The sequence below is a fragment of the Oncorhynchus tshawytscha genome, unplaced genomic scaffold, assembly GCF_018296145.1.
Source record: "Oncorhynchus tshawytscha isolate Ot180627B unplaced genomic scaffold, Otsh_v2.0 Un_contig_2678_pilon_pilon, whole genome shotgun sequence".
In the NCBI taxonomy this organism is placed as follows: domain Eukaryota; kingdom Metazoa; phylum Chordata; class Actinopteri; order Salmoniformes; family Salmonidae; genus Oncorhynchus; species Oncorhynchus tshawytscha.
This window is the reverse complement of record NW_024609785.1, coordinates 345,672-365,646: the sequence shown is the minus strand read 5'-3', so window position 1 is coordinate 365,646 and position 19,975 is coordinate 345,672. Positions and strand designations below refer to the sequence as shown.

The 19,975-nt window shown below is 43.3% G+C and overlaps 2 protein-coding genes across 2 annotated transcripts in view; both read right to left on the bottom strand.

The window, feature by feature from the left end:
* Positions 1-16,211, bottom strand: part of LOC121838728 (perforin-1-like) — a 38,737-nt gene extending 22,526 nt beyond the window's left edge. The window contains exon 1 of the mRNA XM_042318076.1: positions 16,118-16,211. The gene's annotated coding sequence lies outside the window, so the exon portion shown is untranslated. The remainder of the gene's footprint in view (positions 1-16,117) is intronic.
* On the bottom strand, positions 561-6,452 carry LOC121845881. Its single transcript, XM_042318071.1, has 3 exons — positions 4,898-6,452; positions 1,950-1,987; positions 561-620 (listed from the first exon to the last, which is right to left on the bottom strand). Exons 1-3 carry the CDS (start codon positions 6,162-6,164, stop codon positions 561-563), a joined length of 1,365 nt encoding a protein of 454 aa, XP_042174005.1. The 5' UTR covers positions 6,165-6,452.
* Positions 16,212-19,975: the final 3,764 nt, after the last annotated feature.

Sequence of the window (19,975 nt, the reverse complement as noted above, 5' to 3'; positions counted from 1 at the left end):
GTACAAAGCAGCCCTGCTCCTACATCGCTGGCATCAGTGTACAAAGCAGCCCTGCTCCTACATCGCTGGCATCAGTGTACAAAGCAAATGGACGACGTAAATCCGGAGCAGCACCGGTGCAGAGACACAAAGGGTTCCAGCAAACCGAAAGGGAGATGAAGAGGAAGTCCCAGAGGAAGAGGTAGAAGGAAAAGTCAGGAGTGACAAATGCAGGCAATTATTTGGCACATTCGGGGGGACCTGCAAATATCCCTTCAGCAGATTGAACTTGCTAGCGTACTTAGCAGCACCAACGCAGTCCACACAATCATCGACCCTGGGCAAAGGGTACGAGTCCGACTTAGTAATTGCATTGAGTTTCCGAAAATCGGAACAGAACCACAGAGACCCATCCTCCATAGGTGCTAATATAATGCTAAGGTGCTGCAACAGATTTTTTTTCGTGTTCAAGGTAGTAATATACAGGGTGAACTCCACGGACTGTTGCCATGTTGTACAATGCCATGCTCAAGCATGAACTCATCCTGACTGCGGAGTTTCTCTCTCTTTTCAGGATTCACTCAATAGGCATGTTGTTTGGTTTGGGCAGAGTCCCCAAAGTCAATGTCTGAGTTGATAATCTGAGAATCAACACTGATATTCTAAAAACAGTGCAACAATGTTACCTTTTTCCTCTGGAGGTAGGTGTACCAAAAATACGTCAAGGTTTTCCAGAATCTCTGAGTTGCTCAGCTGACCAACAGGTTCAGGGTCTATTGGACTTTCCTTAAACTCTCGAATGAGTGCTGGGCTTTTCTAGTGTTCTCAAGGAAGACTATAGTCAATGGTGACAGTAGTGGCCAGAAGCAGAAGATCACTACTGGTTGCCAGCAATTTCTCCGCCCGATCATAGCGAGTGAAGTATGGTTTCAACGTGTTGACATGACACAGACAGATTTTTTCTCTGCGCTCTGGTGTGGCAATGACGTAAGGGCCAGAAAAACGCGTTTGCAACGATGACGCCAGACGGAACAGCAAAACCAGGACTTGGTCCCCCACACCAAAAGTGCAGCTTTCGGACATCATACGAAACTTTAATTTTAATTTCCGCCAGTTCACCAGATTCTCAATGGCCAACTCACAGGTGTGGTGCAATCTGTCTCAAAAAACACTAAGGTGCTCCAACAGATTTGTTTTCGTTGTTCAAGGTATTGTCCTGCAACAACCTCTCTCTCAGCAAGCTCAAAGGACCTCTGACATTATGTCCAAACATGAGCTTTCGGACTAAAACCGAGAGATTCCTGAAAACCTACCGCACTGCAAACAGCACAAGAGGGACCCCTTCATTCCAGTCTTTCTCAAAGTCAAAGCAGTAAGCTCTCAACGTAGACTTCAAAGTCTGATGAAATCTCTCAAAAGCACCTTGAGACTTTGAGTGGTAGGCACTAGAGGGGAAATGGGTAACACTGTAACAGAAATTCAGACTTCAGCAGAAGGAAAGGGAAAGTGCACGTGCATGCCTTTGACATGAAATTCAAAACTTGGTCTGACTGCACTACGTAAAGATTGAACATAATTTCACCAGGACCTTTAACAATACTGAGAGATTTCACCAGGACCTTAAATATACTGGGAGCCATGATTTTCCTCAGTGCAATGGCCTCAGGCAAACAAGTGGCCACATGATGGATAAGACAAACTGGTTACCAATCTTGGATTTGGGCAAAGGACCAACACAGTCCAACAGAACCTTGCTGAAAGGTTAGTCAAAAACAGGAAATAGGCCGCAAAGTGACAATCGATACAGCTTGGTTCGTTTTACCCTTCAGTTTGCAAACGTGACAGGATTTACAGTGAAACACAACATCCTGTTTCAGAACAGGCCAGAAGAAGTTACACAAGATATGGTCATACGTCCAATATCTCAGTATCTCTTGTCGAAATGTAACTGTAATTACAAACTCACTCACCTTTGGTGTTTTGAAAGGAGAGGTCAACTCGGGGTTGACTGAAACAAGATCACACATAAACGCCTCAGACGGATCGAACTTAGTGGGATCACTGACATCCTCCTCAACACTAGACTTTCTCCCTGCAACTCCCTGCAATCTTAGACATAGCACTTGACATAACACTCTGGGGTACATTTCTGATAACCCATCAGTTTCCTCTACTCTGGATTCCTTACAAATGACAGGATTTGTAACGACCTTCCCTCCAGCCAAATAATTTCCCAAAATGAATGACACCCCCTTCACTGGTAGGCTAGGGGATGTGGATAACTACTGGGTGCTTTGTTTGAGAAGGTTGTTTTAGGTAAGAAACCCCTTCATGGAAGCATTTCTTGAACTGCTCGAGGGTCTTTAAATCCTCAAGGTCTTTAATACCTCTTGAGAACCACACAGCCGATCAAAATCAGGATAGCAGCTTCACAGCTTTACTGTCATAAACCACCAATCAAAAGAAGGATATCAGCTTCACAGCTTTACTGTCATAAACCACCAATCAAAAGAAGGATAGCAGCTTCACAGCTTTACTGTCATAATCTGAACTCTGGTCAAGAGATAAAGTGGTGTACATTTCCTGAGCTTTTCCCACAAGAACACTTTGGAGGATCAGTGAACAAATATCTTGTGGCCGTTTTAGGGATGTGGAAATCAACTCAAACAGAGTCAAATACACGTATATCTCCTTTCCGTTGAAAGGCGGAACAAGTCGGCTGTTCCAACCGAGATCAAACTCTGTTGAGGGTGCAGGATGGCCTGACTGGATTCAGAGTACTTCCAGATCTATCTCCCTTCGTCGTGCTTCCAGCTGCATCTCTTTTAATTGAATGGCATGCGCACATTGGGGCGGCAGGGTAGCCTAGTGGTTAGAGTGTTGGACTAGTAACCCGAAAGGTTGCAAGTTCAAATCCCTGACCTGACAAGGTACAAATCTGTTGTTCTGCCCCTGAACAGGCAGTTAAAAACCTCTTATGGATAGGGGAGACGCTAGCGTCTCAACTGGCCAATTGCCATGGGAAATGCAGAGCGCCAGATTAAAATAAAATGCTATAAAATTCAAACTTTCATTAAATCACACATGTAAGATACTCAATTAAAGCTACACTCGTTGTGAATCCAGCCAACATGTCAGATTTTAAAAATGCTTTTTGGCGAAAGCGCAAGAAGCTGTTATTTGATAGCCTGCACCCATCTGCACCAGCAGTAAACAAAGGAGCTAGCGTAGCAGGCGCTACACAAAACGCTGAAATAAAATATAGAATATGAATTACCTTTGATGAGCTTCTTTTGTTGGCACTCCAATATGGCCGATAAACATCACAATTGGTCCTTTAGTTCAATTAATTCCGTCCATATATATCGAAAATGTCGATTTAACAAAGCCTGTTTGATCCAGAAAAAAACAGCTTAAAAACAAAGCACTACTGTTTGAAAATCCAGAAAAAAGGTATTTTTAAACAGCTTACAAAACCACAACGCCACTCAAAATCACTACAAACATTATTTCAAAAAACATTATTAAAGTGGCTCTGCTCATCACGCCTATAAACTTTTAAAAGTGGCTCTGCTCAAATATGTAAACATTTTAAAGTGGCTCTGCTTCACGATATGTAAACATTATTAAAGTGGCTCTGCTCTTCACGAATGTAAACATTATTAAAGTGGCTCTGCTCTTCACGATATGTAAACATTATTAAAGTGGCTCTGCTTTCACGATATGTAAACATTATTAAAGTTCTGCTCATCACGATATGTAAACATTATTAAAGTGTTTATTAAAGTGGCTCTGCTCAATAAACATTATTAAAGTGGCTCTGCTCTTCACGATATGTAAACATTATTAAAGTGGCTCTGCTCTTCACGATATGTAAACATTATTAAAGTGGCTCTGCTCTTCAAAAACATTATTAAAGTGGCTCTGCTCTTCACGATATGTAAACATTATTAAAGTGGCTCTGCTCATCACGTCTTGTAAACATTATTAAAGTGGCTCTGCTCATCACGTCTTGTAAACATTATTAAAGTGGCTCTGCTCATCACGTCTTGTAAACATTATTAAAGTGGCTCTGCTCTTCACGATATGTAAACATTATTAAAGTGGCTCTGCTCTTCACGATATGTAAACATTATTAAAGTGGCTCTGCTCTTCACGATATGTAAACATTATTAAAGTGGCTCTGCTCTTCACGATATGTAAACATTATTAAAGTGCATTATTTAAAGTGACTAGTGATACCATTATTAAATCAATTTATTAAAGTCGCCAGTGATTTGAGTCTGTATGTTGGCAGCAGCCTCTCTGTGTTAGTGATAGCTGTTAAAATGTCTTATGGCTGCTGGGGCAGTATTGAATAGCTTGGTTGAAAGGTGCCCAGAGGTGCCCAGAGTAAACGGCCTGCTCCTCAGTCCCAGTTGCTAATATATGCTGTGGCAAACCTCTTCAAGGTTAGGAGCGTTTGTCACAAACTAAGTGGTAAACTGTCACCAAATCACCCAAGAATGAGAGTTCTTTCGAACAGGACAGTCAGTACCTGTGTGTTTATTTCTCCGTCCTGGTCCACCCAGGCCGTAGGCGAGGTCAAGGATAGCAGGGTTCGGTACACGAATCGGGTTCTCGGTAGGTCCAGGTCCAAACGCCAACAGGTAAGTCCAAAACAATCCAGCTCATACACGGTAAATCCAGCCAATCTCTATAGTCTCTTTCTCTATTGTTCATAGCTCCTTCCAGCACTCTCTCTCCCTCCTCCTGGTTTTTCTTGACCCTTTATCTGTGGGTCGGCTCCACCTTCTGAGGGTTCCCCTTGCTTCTGGGACTTGTAGTTTTGGCGGTCGGCCATTTTGTGATCTGTAGTTCTGACAGGGGTGGCCATTTTAGTGATCAGGCAGAGCCCGTTTATTAGTTCTGCTCTCACATATCTGCCACTTATCACTCGACCCCACTCTTTGCCACATATCTCTCCCCCCTAGATCCGACCCCCTAGGTCGGGCTACCGCAGCAAAATATGCATGCATGCGGGATAACCCATCCACGTTTCCCATTTCCTTCCCTGCTCTGTGTTTCAAGTCAAAATGAAACGGTTGGAGACTCAAAAACCACCGCATCACCCGAGCGTTCTTCTCTTTAGCCCTATGCATCCAGGTGAGTGGGGCATGGTCACTGATGAGGGTGAAGTGGCGCCCCAGCAGGTAGTACTTCAGGCTTTCTAGAGCCCACTTTACTGCCAGCGCCTCTTTCTCAACGACTGAGTAGTTGGTTTCCCGTGGTTCCAGCTTCCTGCTTAAAAACAGGATGGGGTGTTCCACCCCTTCTACCTCTTGGGATAGCACTGCTCCCAAGCCAACCTCTGAGGCATCCGTCTGAACCACAAACTCTTTCTCAAAGTCTGGTACCACCAGCACTGGGTTACAGCAGAGAGCCTCCTGTAATGTCCTAAATGCTTTGGTGGCCCTTTCATCCCATTTGACCATGTTTGGCCCTCTGGCTCTAGTCATGTCGGTAAGTGGGGCGGCCACTGTGGCATAACTTGGGATGAACTTCCGGTAGTAACCGGTCAGCCCTAGGAAGGCTCGAACCTGCTTCTTATTTACTGGTTTCGGCCATTCTCTAATTGCCTTCACCCTGCACATATGTTTGTTTCTTGATCTTTCAAGTACAGTGGTTACAACAGGACATGCATACCGTATATCATCTTCATTTTCACCAAGGTTACATTGCATTGGCTCTTCTTTAATAGGGCAGTAGTCTGCAATATGTCCTGGTTGATTACAATTGTAACAGATAATAGGGGTTCGGGGGGGAGACCCCCTCGACACCCAGTCCCGGTTTCCGTTTTTTCCCTTAGTGTCTCGGCCTGATTCTGATTCTTTCCTCATGGCCTCACGCTGCTCTCTTCCCCCTCCATATGTTGGGACAGCCTTACCCTGTCCGCTGGTTCGCCCATGCCTGGGGAACGGGAATCTTTCCTCCTGTGCCTGCTCAGCTGTTCCTGCCGTACAATACCGTTCAACCAGGCCCACGAGATGGTCGGCGGAAAGTACCTCGTTCTGGCCAACCCATCGTCTCACTTCTTGGGGTAGACCTCGCTGAAACTGGTTGAGTACGATGGTCTCGACGATCTTGGCGGATGACCGGGTCTCTGGTCGCAACCATTTCCGTGCCAGGTGAATCAAGTCGAACATCTGTGTTCATGGGGGTTGTCCCGGTCGGTAGGACCACTGGTGGAAGCGGTGTGCCCTCACAGTATCGGTCACTCCCAGTCTAGTCAGGATCTCTCCCTTTAGTTTATCGTAATCCTGTGCATCTTTCAACTCCAGGTCGAAATACGCTTTTTGAGCGTCCCCTGCCAGGTATGGTGCCAGAAGCCCTGCCCATTCTTCTTTCGGCCACTTCTCCCTCTCTGCCGTCCTTTCGAAGGTGGTAAGATATGCTTCCACATCATCCTGTGCTGTCATTTTTTGAAGAAAATGATTGGCCCGCCTCTGGGTATTTGCAGCTGGTACTTGAGCCCCAATTTGGTCCGCTAGCCCCTTTAGGCCTTCTCTTAACTCCCGGGTGTTTCTCTCTTGCTCTTCTCTGAGCAGCTGGTTGGTGCGGTGCTGGACCTGTAACGTGTCCTGATACATTCGCATTGCATCCTGATGAGCTATTTGTTGAGCTCTAGTTGCCTCTTGTTGGGCGGCCGCCGCTTGTAACAGGGCCTGTATGGCTCCCTCCATACTCATTTTCCTGAGAAACTGTCCAAACCAAACAAAGCCACAAAAAAAACCTGACTCCCCTTTGGAGTGCTAACTGAACATTTTTTATTTTTCTTCTACCTAACCAGTGGTATGGTTAGTCCATGCCTGCATTCTCCACCACGTGTGGCAAACCTCTTCAAGGTTAGGAGCGTTTGTCACACACTAAGTGGTAAACTGTCACCAAATCACCCAAGAATGAGAGTTCTTTCGAACAGGACAGTCAGTACCTGTGTGTTTATTTCTCCGTCCTGATCCACCCAGGCCGTAGGCGAGGTCAAGGATAGCAGGGTTCGGTACACGAATCGGGTTCTCGGTAGGTCCAGGTCCAAACGCCAACAGGTAAGTCCAAAACAATCCAGCTCATACACGGTAAATCCAGCCAATCTCTATAGTCTCTTTCTCTATTGTTCATAGCTCCTTCCAGCACTCTCTCTCCCTCTTCCTGGTTTTTCTTGACCCTTTATCTGTGGGTCGGCTCCACCTTCTGAGGGTTCCCCTTGCTTCTGGGACTTGTAGTTTTGGCGGTCGGCCATTTTGTGATCTGTAGTTCTGACAGGGGTGGCCATTTTAGTGATCGGGCAGAGCCCGTTTATTAGTTCTGCTCTCACATATCTGCCACTTATCACTCGACCCCACTCTTTGCCACAATGCATAGTATTATTAGTATTGGATAGAAAACACTCTGAAGTTTATAAAACTGTTTGAATGATAACTGTGAGTATAACAGAACTCATATGGCAGGCAAAAACCTCAGAAGAAATCCAAACAGGAAGTGGGAAATCTGAGGTTGGTCGATTTTCAACCCAGCCCTTATTGAATACACAGTGGGATATGGATCAAGTTGCACTTCCTAGGGCTTCCACTAGATGTCAACTGTCTATAGAAAATTGAATGAGGCTTCTACTGTGTTGTGGGACTGAATAAGAGGGGAATGAGTCAGGCTACTGGCAGAGAGCCATTTCCCGGTCACGCGCATACCAAATGATATTTTCCTGCGTTCCGTTCCTCCTCAAGACACAAAGGAATTCTCCGGTTGGAACTTTATTGAAGATGTATGATAACAACTTCCTAATGACTGATTCTGTACTTAGTTTGACATTTTAGTTTCTTTGACCTGTAATATAACTTTTTGAAGTTTTTGTCCGAAGAAATGTTCGACCAGCACCAGCGTTTGGATAGGTGTACCAAACGCGCTAACAAAATAGCTAATTGTACATAAATAATGGACATTATCGAACAAATCAAGCATTTATTGTAGACCTGGGATTCCTGGGAGTGCATTCTGATGAAGATCATCAAAGGCAAGGGAATATTTATCATGTAATTTCTGGTTTATGTTGACTCCAAAATTATTGCATGCTTTGCTTTTTCCGTAACGTTTTTTTGAAATCTGACACAGCAGTTGCATTAAGGAGAGGTATATCTATAATTCCATGTGTATAACTTGTATTATCATCTACATTTATGAGTATTTAAGTTGAATCGATGTGGGTATGCAAAATCATTGGATGTTTTTGGAACTAGTGAACGTAACGCGCCAATGTAAACTCAGATTTTTTTATATGAACTTCATCAAACAAAACATACATGTATTGTGTAACATGAAGTCCTATGAGTGTCATCTGATTTTATTTTATTTAAAAAAAAATTGTACCTTTATTTAACTAGGCAAGTCAGTTAAGAACAAATTCCTATTTTCAATGACAGCCTAGGAACAGTGGGTTAACTGCATGTTCAGGGGCAGAACCACAGATTCGTACCTTGTCAGCTCAGGGATTTGAACTTGCAACCTTTCGGTTACTAGTCCGCTCTAACCACTAGGCTACCCTGCCGCCCCAAGATCATCAAAGGTTAGTGATTAATTTTACTGGAAAAATGGCTGTGTTTTTTCTGTGGCTTGGTGGTGACCTAACATAATCGTTTGTGGTGTTTTCACTGAAAATCATATTTGAAATCAGACACTGTGGTGGGATTAACAACACGATTACCTTTAAAAAGGTATAAAATACCCGTATGTTTGAGGAATTTTAATTATGAGATTTCTGTTGTTTTGAATTTGGCGCCCTGCACTTTCACTGGCTGTTGGCATATCGATCCCATTAACGGGATTGCAGCCATAAGAAGTTTTAAACAGTCTGATGGCCTTGAGAAAGAAGCTGTTTTTCAGTTTCTCGGTCCCAGCTTTGATGCACCTCGCCTTCTGGATGACAGCTGGGTCTTTTAGGCCTTCCTGTGCTGTCCTGGAGGGCAGGTACTTTGCCCCTGGTGATGCGTTGTGCGGTGCAGTTGCCGTACCAGGAGGTGATACAGCCCGACAGGATGCTCTCGATTGTGCATCTGTAGAAGTTTGTGAGGGTTTTAGATGACAAGAAAAATGTCTTCAGCCTCCTGAGGTTGAAGAGGCTCTGTTGCTCCTTCTTCACCATGCTGTCTATGTGGGTGGACCATTTCAGTTTGTCTGTGATGTGTACGCTGAGGAACTTAAAACTTTCCACCTTCTTCACTACTGTCCAGTCAATTTGGATCGGGGGTGCTCCCTCTGCTGTTTCCTGAAGTCCATGATCATCTCCTTTTGTTTTGTTGACGTTCACTGAGAGGTTATTTTCCTGGCACCACACTCCAAGGTCCTTCAGTGTAGGCTGTCTCGAAGTTGTTGGTAATAAAGCTGCAGTGTCGTCTGCAAACTTGATGTTTGATTTGAGGGCATGCATAGCCATGCAGTCATGGGTGAACAGGGAGTACAGGAGAGGGTTGAGAATGCACCCTTGAGGGGCCCCAGTGTTGAGGATCAGCGGGATGGAGATGTTGTTTCCTGGGGGTGAAGTGGGACTTCCCCACCTGGGGGAGGCCCGTCAGGAAGTCCAGGACCCAGTTGCACAGGGCGGGGTCAAGACCCAGGGTCTCAAGCTTAATGATGAGTTTGGAGGGTACTATGGCATTGAATGCTGAGCTGCAGTCAATGAACGGCATTCTTACGTAGGTATTCCTCTTGTCCAGATGGGAGAGGGCAGTGTGCAGTCTGACGGCGATTGCATCGTCTGTGGACCCATTGGAACGGAAAGCAAATTGGAGTGGGTATCAGGTAGGGTGGAGGTGACTAGACTCTCAAAGCACTTCACGATGACAGAAGTGAGTACTACGGGGTGATAGTAATTGAGTTCAGTTACCTCAGCTTTCCTAGGAACAGGAACAATTGTGGTCATCTTGAAGAATGTGGGGACAGCAGACTGGGATAGGGATTGATTGAATATGTCCGTAAACACCAGCCAGCTGGTCTGCACATTCTCTGAGGACGCGGCTAGGGATGCCATCTGGGCCTGCAGCCTTGCGAGGGTTATCACTTAAATGTTTTACTCACGTTGGCCACGTTGAAGGAGAGCCCACAGTTTTTGGTAGCGGGCCTTGTCGGGGGCACAGTATTGTCCTCAAAGCACGCAAAGAAGTTGTTTAATTTGTCTGGGAGCGAGACGTTGATGTCCACGACGGGGCTGGTTTTCCTTTTTTTCCCCGTGATTGTCTGTAGACCCTACCACATACGTCTCATGTTTGAGCCGTTGAATTGCGACTCTACTTTGTCTCTATACTGACACTTTGCTTGTTTGATTTCCTTGTGGAGGGAATAGAACACTGTTTGTATTCAGTCATGTTTCCAGTCGCCTTGCCATGATTAAATGCGATGGTTTGTGCTTTCAGTTTTGCGCAAATGCTACCACAGTTTCTCGTTAGGGAAGGTTTTAATAGTCACAGTGGGTACAACATTTCCAATGCACTTCCTAATAAACTCACTCACCGAGTCAGAGTATACTTCAATATTATTGTCTGAGGCTACCTGGAACATATCCCAGTCCACGTGATCAAAGCAATCTTGAAGTGTGGAATCCGAACGTTCAGACCAGAATTGGATAGACCTAAGCACCTGTTTTAGTTTCTGCCTTTAGGAGAGAAGCAACAAGATGGAGTTATGGTCAGATTTGCCGAAGGGAGGGTAGGGGGTGGGTCTTGTATGCATCGCGGAAGATAGAGTAGAAGTTGTCCAATGTTTTGCTCGAGCGGGTACAACAATCAATGTGCTGGTAGAATTTAGGTAACCTTGTTCTGAAATTAGCTTTGTTAAAATCCCCAGCTACAATAAATGCAACCTCAGGATATATGGTTTGCAGTTTACATAGAGTCCAGTGAAGTTCTTTTAGGTTAGAGGTGGCTGCCCTATATACATAGACTTGAAATCTGTCACAGGTTAGATGTCATCTTGGAGTGTACTCCCTGAGGGTGCCAGTGGAGGGCATCCCTATGTTTTCTAGTGTCCATGTGAGCCTGATTGGGCTTATTGGTTTAGGTTCCTTGGTGGACTGGGCCAGTTGCTCAGGTCTCTTGTTTTGTGTAGTACTCATGTGCAATTGCTTTGTTGTTTTTTCTGTGAAGTCTTCAGTAAACATTCTGTATTTACCCTCACCTCTGCCTGCTGTGTTTCTCTGCGCCTGGGTCTGAGTTGTCACAAAATCACTGGCCACTTTAATAATGGAACACTGGAACACATTAATAATGGAACACTGGAACACATTAATAATGGAACACTGGAGCACTGGAACACATTAATAATGTTTACATATTTTGCATTACTCATCTCATATGCATATAGTGTATTCTATTCTACTGTATCTATGCTGCTCTGACATTGCTTGTCCAAATATGTATATATTCTAAATTCCATTCCTTTACTTAGTATTTGTGTGTATTGTGTGTATTGTTGTGAAATATTACTTGTTATATATTACTGCACTGTTGAAGCTAAAAACACAAGCATTTCCCTACACCCCCAATAACATCTGCTAAACACGTGAACTCAGCAAAAAAATAAACGTCCTCTCACTGTCAACTGTGTTTATTTTCAGCAAACTTAACATGTGTAAATATTTATATGAACATAACAAGATTCAACAATTGAGACATAAACCGAACAAGTTCCACAGACATGTGAATAATGTCAAAATCAAAAATCAAAAGTAACAGTCAGTATCTGGTGTGGCCACCAGCTGCATTAAGAACTGCAGTCCATCTCCTCCTCGTGGACTGCACCAGATTTGCCAGTTCTGGCTGTGAGATGTTACCCCACTCTTCCACCAAGGCACCTGCAAGTTCCCCGACATTTCTGAGGGGAATGGCCCTAGCCCTCACTCCAATCCAACACGTCCCAGACGTGCTCAATGGTATTGAGATCCAGGCTCTTCGCTGGCCATGGCAGAACACTGACATTCCTGTCTAGCCAGAAATCACGCACAGAACGAGCAGTATAGCTGGTGGCATTGTCATGCTGGAGGGTCATGTCAGGATGAGCTTGCAGGAGGGGTACCACATGAGGGAGGAGGATGTCTTCGCTGTAACGCACAGCATTGAGATTGCCTGCAATGACAACAAGCTCAGTCCGATGATGCTGTGACACACCGCCCCAGACCATGACGGACCCTGTACCTCCAAATCGATCCCGCTCCAGAGTACAAGCCTTGGTGTAACGCTCATTCCTTCGATGATAAATGCGAATCCAACCATCACCCCTGGTGAGACAAAACCGCGACTCGTCAGTGAAGAGCACTTTTTGCCATTCCTGTCTGGTCTAGCAACGGTGGGTTTGTGTCCATAGGCGACGTTGTTGCTGGTGATGTCTGGTGAGGCCTTACAAAAGGCCTACATGTAAGGGATCTCTTCCTCCTCTTCTTCTCTTCATAATGTTTATTTTAAAACATAAACTGAACTCTACGAAATACAAAACAATAAACGTGAAATTAACTAAACAGTCCCGTGTGGCGACAAACACTGACACGGAAGACAAACACACACAAACCAAAAGTGAAACCAGGCTACCTAAGTATGATTCTCAATCAGGGACAACAATTGACAGCTGCCTCTGATTGAGAACCATTCTAGGCCGAACTCACAAACCAACATAGAAAAACAAACATAGACTGCCCACCCCAACTCACGCACTGACCATACTAAAACAAAGATAAAATAACAGAACTATGGTCAGAACGTGACACTACAAGCCCTCTGATGGAGGGATTGTGCATTCCTGGTGTTACTTAGGCAGTTGTTGTTGGCATCCTGTACCTGTACCGCAGGTGTGATGTTCGAATGTACCGATCCTGTGCAGGTGTTGTTACACGTGGTCTGCCACTGCGAGGACGATCAGCTGTCGTCCTGTCTTCCTGTCTTAGGCGTCTCACAGTACGGACATTGAAATGTATTGCCCCGGCCACATCTGCAGTCTGCATTCCTCCTTGCAGCATGCCTAAGGCACGCTCACGCAGATGAGCAGGGACCATGGCATCTTTCTTTTGGTGTTTTTCAGAATCAGTAGAAAGGTCTCTTTAGTGTTTTCAGAACTGTGACCTTAATTGCCTACCGTCTGTAAGCTGCTAGTGTCTTAACGACCGTTCCACAGGTGCATGTTCATTCATTGTTTATGGTTCATTGAACAAGCATGGGAAAGAGTGTTTAAACCCTTTGCAATAAAGATCTGTGAAGTTATTTGGATTTTTACGAAATATCTTTGAAAGACAGGGTCCTGAAAAAGTGACGTTTCTTTTGTTGCTGAGATTATATGTGACCAACAAAATTTGATTTGATCTGTCAGCTCTGTTTGCAAAGACTGTGTAGACCCCTTTACCTGACTCAAGAGCTTCCAAAGTAAACACTGTTAGGATCATCTCTCAGTGACAGCTCCCGGTCCCATCCCAATCAAATCCCAATTCTACTTGAGCGGCTAATAAGTAGAACCAGGTGTGGACTGAAAACCCCAGGACTCTAGATTTCCAGGAAGAGGGTTGGACAGCCCTGGTTTAGAGCTTACAGCACCTGGCATTCCCAGATGGTCTCCCATCCAAGTACTAACCAGCCCCAACTGCTCAGCCAACGAGATCAGACGAGATCAAGCATGTTCAGGGTGATATGGCCACAAGTGTATTTTCTACCCCATTTTCTCCCTGAATTACGACCTTGGCTCATCGCTGCAGCTCCCCAATGGGCTCATTCATGTATTAAATCGCTCACTCACTTGTTCATTAACCCTTCAGTATTGCGTAAGCGTATGTTTTTTTGTGATATGTGTGTGTCAGAGTGTGTACTTAGGTTCTGGAAAGCCCTGATGCTATGGTTTCACCTGAGATGCCGTTTGTCTGTCCACATACGACCATTGTGTGTGCTTAAACGTGCGTGTAAATGTGCATGTGTAATTCTATGTGTGTTTGTATCTACTGCGTGGGTGGGTGGCCTTTAGCCTGTGTGTTTGTATGTACTGCATGGGTATGTGGCCATTAGCCTGTGTGGGCGTTGTACAAGCTGTGACCTTGAGTTTGTGTGTTCTTGTGGATTCCGACAGTCCCGCTAGAGTACGTTGGCCGGAAAATGACTCTTGGCAGAAGTCCAAATCCACTAGAAACGTCCTCTAATTCTTATAGCTTCCCCACAGAAAGTTCAATAGAAATCAGTAGCACTTTAGAGGCGGTTGCCCCTATATACATAGAAATCACTGGCCACTGTAATAATGGAACACTGGTCACTTTAATAATGGAACACTGACCACTTTAATAATGTTTACATATTTTGCGTTACTCATCTCATATGTATATACTGTATTCTATTATATTCTACTGTATTCTATTCTACTGTATCTTAGTCTATGCATTACTCATCTCATATGTATATACTGTATCCTATTCTACTGTATCTTAGTCTATGCATTACTCATCTCATATGTATATACTGTATCCTATTCTACTGTATCTTAGTCTATGCATTACTCATCTCATATGTATCTACTGTATTCTATTCTACTGTATCTTAGTCTATGCATTACTCATCTCATATGTATCTACTGTATTCTATTCTACTGTATCTTAGTCTATGCATTACTCATCTCATATGTATCTACTGTATTCTATTCTACTGTATCTTAGTCTATGCATTACTCATCTCATATGTATCTACTGTATTCTATTCTACTGTATCTTAGTCTATGCATTACTCATCTCATATGTATCTACTGTATTCTATTCTATTCTACTGTATCTTAGTCTATGCATTACTCATCTCATATGTATCTACTGTATTCTATTCTACTGTATCTTAGTCTATGCATTACTCATCTCATATGTATCTACTGTATTCTATACTACTGTATATTAGTCTATGCATTACTCATCTCATATGTATCTACTGTATTCTATACTACTGTATCTTAGTCTATACATTACTCATATCATATGTATATACTGTATTCTATCCTATTCTACTGTATCTTAGTCTATACATTACTCATCTCATATGTATCTACTGTATTCTATCCTATTCTACTGTATCTTAGTCTATACATTACTCATCTCATATGTATCTACTGTATTCTATCCTATTCTACTGTATCTTAGTCTATACATTACTCATCTCATATGTATCTACTGTATTCTATCCTATTCTACTGTATCTTAGTCTATACATTACTCATCTCATATGTATATACTGTATTCTATCCTATTCTACTGTATATTAGTCTATACATTACTCATCTCATATGTATCTACTGTATTCTATCCTATTCTACTGTATCTTAGTCTATACATTACTCATCTCATATGTATCTACTGTATTCTATCCTATTCTACTGTATCTTAGTCTATACATTACTCATCTCATATGTATCTACTGTATTCTATCCTATTCTACTGTATCTTAGTCTATACATTACTCATCTCATATGTATATACTGTATTCTATCCTATTCTACTGTATATTAGTCTATACATTACTCATCTCATATGTATATACTGTATTCTATCCTATTCTACTGTATATTAGTCTATGCATTACTCATCTCATATGTATATACTGTATTCTATTCTACTGTATATTAGTCTATATAGTCTTAGTCTATGCCGCTCCAACATTGCTCGTCCAAATATGAATAAATTCTTAATTCCATTCCTTAATAACAGCCATTAGACTTCCTGCTGGTCTTATACCTTCTCCACAGAAAGTCTCCAGAATGACAGAATAACAATTGCTAGATTATTATTATTACTTATTATTAAAATTACAGAGTCTCATTATTATTAATTATCATTGGGATTACATAGTCTTCTCAACAACACACACACCTGTTGAACCAAAAGATAATGATTAGGTGAAATATTTTGCGTTTTACCATTATCCCGATAATTGCCAAGCCTTTGTTTGGTTAATAGACTAGTGACAATTTAAAAGTCACACCCATCTAATGATTTTGGATTGAATTGAAATACACAACTATGATTTGAAAAAACACATTTTAAATCTGAGAAGTTGCAAATCTGACAAATATTCCTCTGAATCTAAACCTTGTCATTAGAGGCTTTAAATCCACTCACCTGTTTGAATTGGTGTGAGTAGTTATTCAGATGAGTTTGTCCTCAGATCTGGAGTCAGTGATGAAGTTTGTCTCTCCCTCCTCTCTGTCTGTCTGTTTTTCTCTACAGCCAGGGATGGTCTTTTATACAGAACAGCTGACTTTCTGACTACGACAAACTTTGAAAAAAACTTTCCTAAAGCTAGTCAACCCTTTACACTATTGGGAATTGTCCTGTATTGACAGAGCTAAATTGAAATGTTTCTTACAGAAGAAGTATGGAAAGTGCACATATATGCATAACCATGGAATCAAAAGGGAACAAAATCCATATCAAATGTTATTTGTCACATGTGCCGAATACAACCTTACCCTGAAATGCTGAATACAACCTTACCCTGAAATGCCGAATACAACCTTACCCTGAAATGCCGAATACGACCTTACCCTGAAATGCCGAATACGACCTTACCCTGAAATGCCGAATACGACCTTACCCTGAAATGCCGAATACGACCTTACCCTGAAATGCCGAATACGACCTTACCCTGAAATGCCGAATACGACCTTACCCTGAAATGCCGAATACGACCTTACCCTGAAATGCCGAATATGACCTTTCCATGAAATGCCGAATACGACCTTACCATGAAATGCCGAATACGACCTCTCCATGAAATGCTGAATACAACCTTACCCTGAAATGCTTACCTACAAGCCCTTCAACCAACAATGCGGTTCAAGAAAGAGAGTTAAGAAAATATTTACTAAATGTGAAAATAAATAAATAAAATAAAAAATTAACACAAGAAAATGACATAACAACAAGGAGCCTATATACAGGGCGTACCGGTACCGGAGTCAATATGCAGGGTCACAGGTTAGTTGAGGTAATTTGTCAAGGTGTTGTCGTGCCCTCTTCACAACTGTCTTGGTGTGTTTGGACAATGATAGTTCGTCGGTTCTTTGGTGACACCAAGGAACTTGAAACCCTCGACCCGCTCCACTTCAGTCCCGTTGATGTTCATGGAGGCCTGTTCGGCCCTCCTTTTCCTATAGTCCACGATCAGCTCCATTATCTTGATCACACTGAGGGAGAGATTGTTGTCCTGGCACAACACAGCCAGGTCTCTGACCTCCTCCCTATAGGCTGTCTCATCGTTGTCGTTGATCAGACCTACCACTGTTGTGTCATCAGCAAACGTAATGATGGTGTTGGAGTCGTGCTTGGCCACGTAGTTGTGGGTGAACAGGGAGTACAGGAGGGGACTAAGCATGCACCCCTGAGGGGCCCCAGTGTTGAGGATCAGCGTGGCAGATGTGTTGTTGCCTACCCTTACCAACTGGGGGCTGCCCGTCAGGAAGTCAAGGATCCAGTTGCAGAGGGAGGTGTTTAGTCCCAGGGTCCTTGGCTTAGTGATCGGCTTTGTGGGCACCATGGTGTTGAACGCTGAGCTGTAGTCAATGAACAGCATTCTCACATAGGTGTTCCTTTTGTCCAGGTGGGAAAGGGCAGTGTGGAGTGCAATTGAGATTGCGTCATCTGTGGATCTGTTTGGGCGATATGCAAATTGGAGTGGGTCTAGGGTTTTCCGGCATGATGTGTTGATGTGAGCCATGACAAGCCTTTCAAAGCACTTCATAGCAACCGACATGAGTTCTACGGGGCAGTAATCATTTAGGCAGGTTACCTTCACTTTATTTTGTGGCACAGGAACTATGGTGGTCTGATTGAAACATGTTGGTATTACAGCCTCGGTCAGGAAAAGGTTGAACATGTCAGTGTGAAGACACTGGCTAGTTGGTCCGCGCATGCTTTTAATACACGTCCTGTCCTGGTAATCCGTCTGACAACCATGGCTTTGTGAATGTTGACCTGTTTAAAGGTCTTGATCACATCGGCTATGGAGAGCGTGATCACACAGTCGTCTGGAACAGCTGGTGCTCTCATGCATGCTGCAGTGTAGCTTGTCTCGAAGTGAGAATAAAAGGCATTTAGCTCATCTGGTAGGCTCGCTTCACTGGGCAGCTCGCGGCTGGGTTTCCCTTTGTAGTCCATAATATTTTTCAAGCCCTGCCACATCTGACGATGTAGTAAGATTCAATCTTAGTCATGTATTAACGCTTTGCCTATTTGATGGTTCGTCTGGTGTAGCGGGATTTCTTATAAGCGTCCGGATTAGGGTCCTGCTCCTTGAAAGCGTCAGTTCTAGCCTTTAGCTTGGTGCTGGTGTTACATGTAATCATTGGCTTCTGGTGGTTTTCCAATGATTGCATGTTGACCACGTTGACCACGGAGTGGTAGTCCATTCACTGATGTGGTCATCCTGTCTGGGTTGGCGCCCCCCCCCTTGGGTTGTGCCATGGCGGAGATCTTTGTGGGCTATACTCAGCCTTGTCTCAGGATGGTAAGTTGGTGGTTGCTGTTTGGGGTTTTAGGCTGGGTTTCTGTACAGCACTTTGAGATATCAGCTGATGTACGAAGGCTATATAAATACATTTGATTTGATTTGGTGGTTTACCTACTCGTCGGCAAATTCGTACAAGGCACCCCGCCCTCCTCCATATTTTCTTCACGCTGATGACAGGGATTTGGGCAGTATATCCTCCGCGTCAGACTCATTAAAGAAAAAATCTTTGTCCGGTTCGAGGTGAGTAATCGCTGTTCTGATGTCCAGAGGATGTTTTCGGTCATAAGAGACGGTAGCAGCAACATTATGTACAAAATGAGTTACAAAAAATTGCAAGATTATTTTTTTTGCATAGTTAGGAGCCCGTCAAACAGCAGCCATCCCGTCCGGCGCCATTGAGTTGGACTAAAGTTGAGGACAAAACAGTTAAGACTGAATCCAAACATACTGTTTATTTTATCTGTATTTTACATTTAAATCAAATCAAATCAAATGTTATTGGTCACATACACACGGTTAGCAGATGTTATTGGTCACATACACATGGTTAGCAGATGTTATTGGTCACATACACACGGTTAGCAGATGTTACTGGTCACATACACATGGTTAGCAGATGTTACTGGTCACATACACATGGTTAGCAGATGTTACTGGTCACATACACATGGTTAGCAGATGTTATTGGTCACATACACATGGTTAGCAGATGTTAATGCGAGTGTAGCGAAATGCTTGTGCTTCTAGTACCGACAATGCAGTAATAACCAACAAGTAATCTAGCTAACAATTCCAAAACTACTGTCTTATACACACAAGTGTAAGGGGATAAAGAATATGTACATAAAGATATATGAATGAGTGATGGTACAGAACGGCATAGGCAAGATACAGTAGATGGTATCGAGTACAGTATATACATATGGGATGAGTATGTAAACAAAGTGGCATAGTTAAAGTGGCTAGTGATACATGTATTACATAAAGATGCAGTAGATGATATAGAGTACAGTATATATGTATACATATGAGATGAATAATGTAGGGTATGTAAACATTATATTAGGTAGCATTGTTTAAAGTGGCTAGTGATATATTTTACATCATTTCCCATCAATTCCCATTATTAAAGTGGCTGGAGTTGAGTCAGTGTGTTGGCAGCAGTCACTCAATGTTAGTGGTGGCTGTTTAACAGTCTGATGGCCTTGAGATAGAAGCTGTTTTTCAGTCTCTCGGTCCCAGCTTTGATGCACCTGTACTGACCTCGCCTTCTGGATGATAGCGGGGTGAACAGGCAGTGGCTCGGGTGGTTGTTGTCCTTGATGATCTTTATGGCCTTCCTGTAACATCGGGTGGTGTAGGTGTCCTGGAGGGCAGGTAGTTTGCCCCCGGTGATGCGTTGTGCAGACCACACTACCCTCTGGAGAGCCTTACGGTTGTGGGCGGAGCAGTTGCCGTACCAGGTGGTG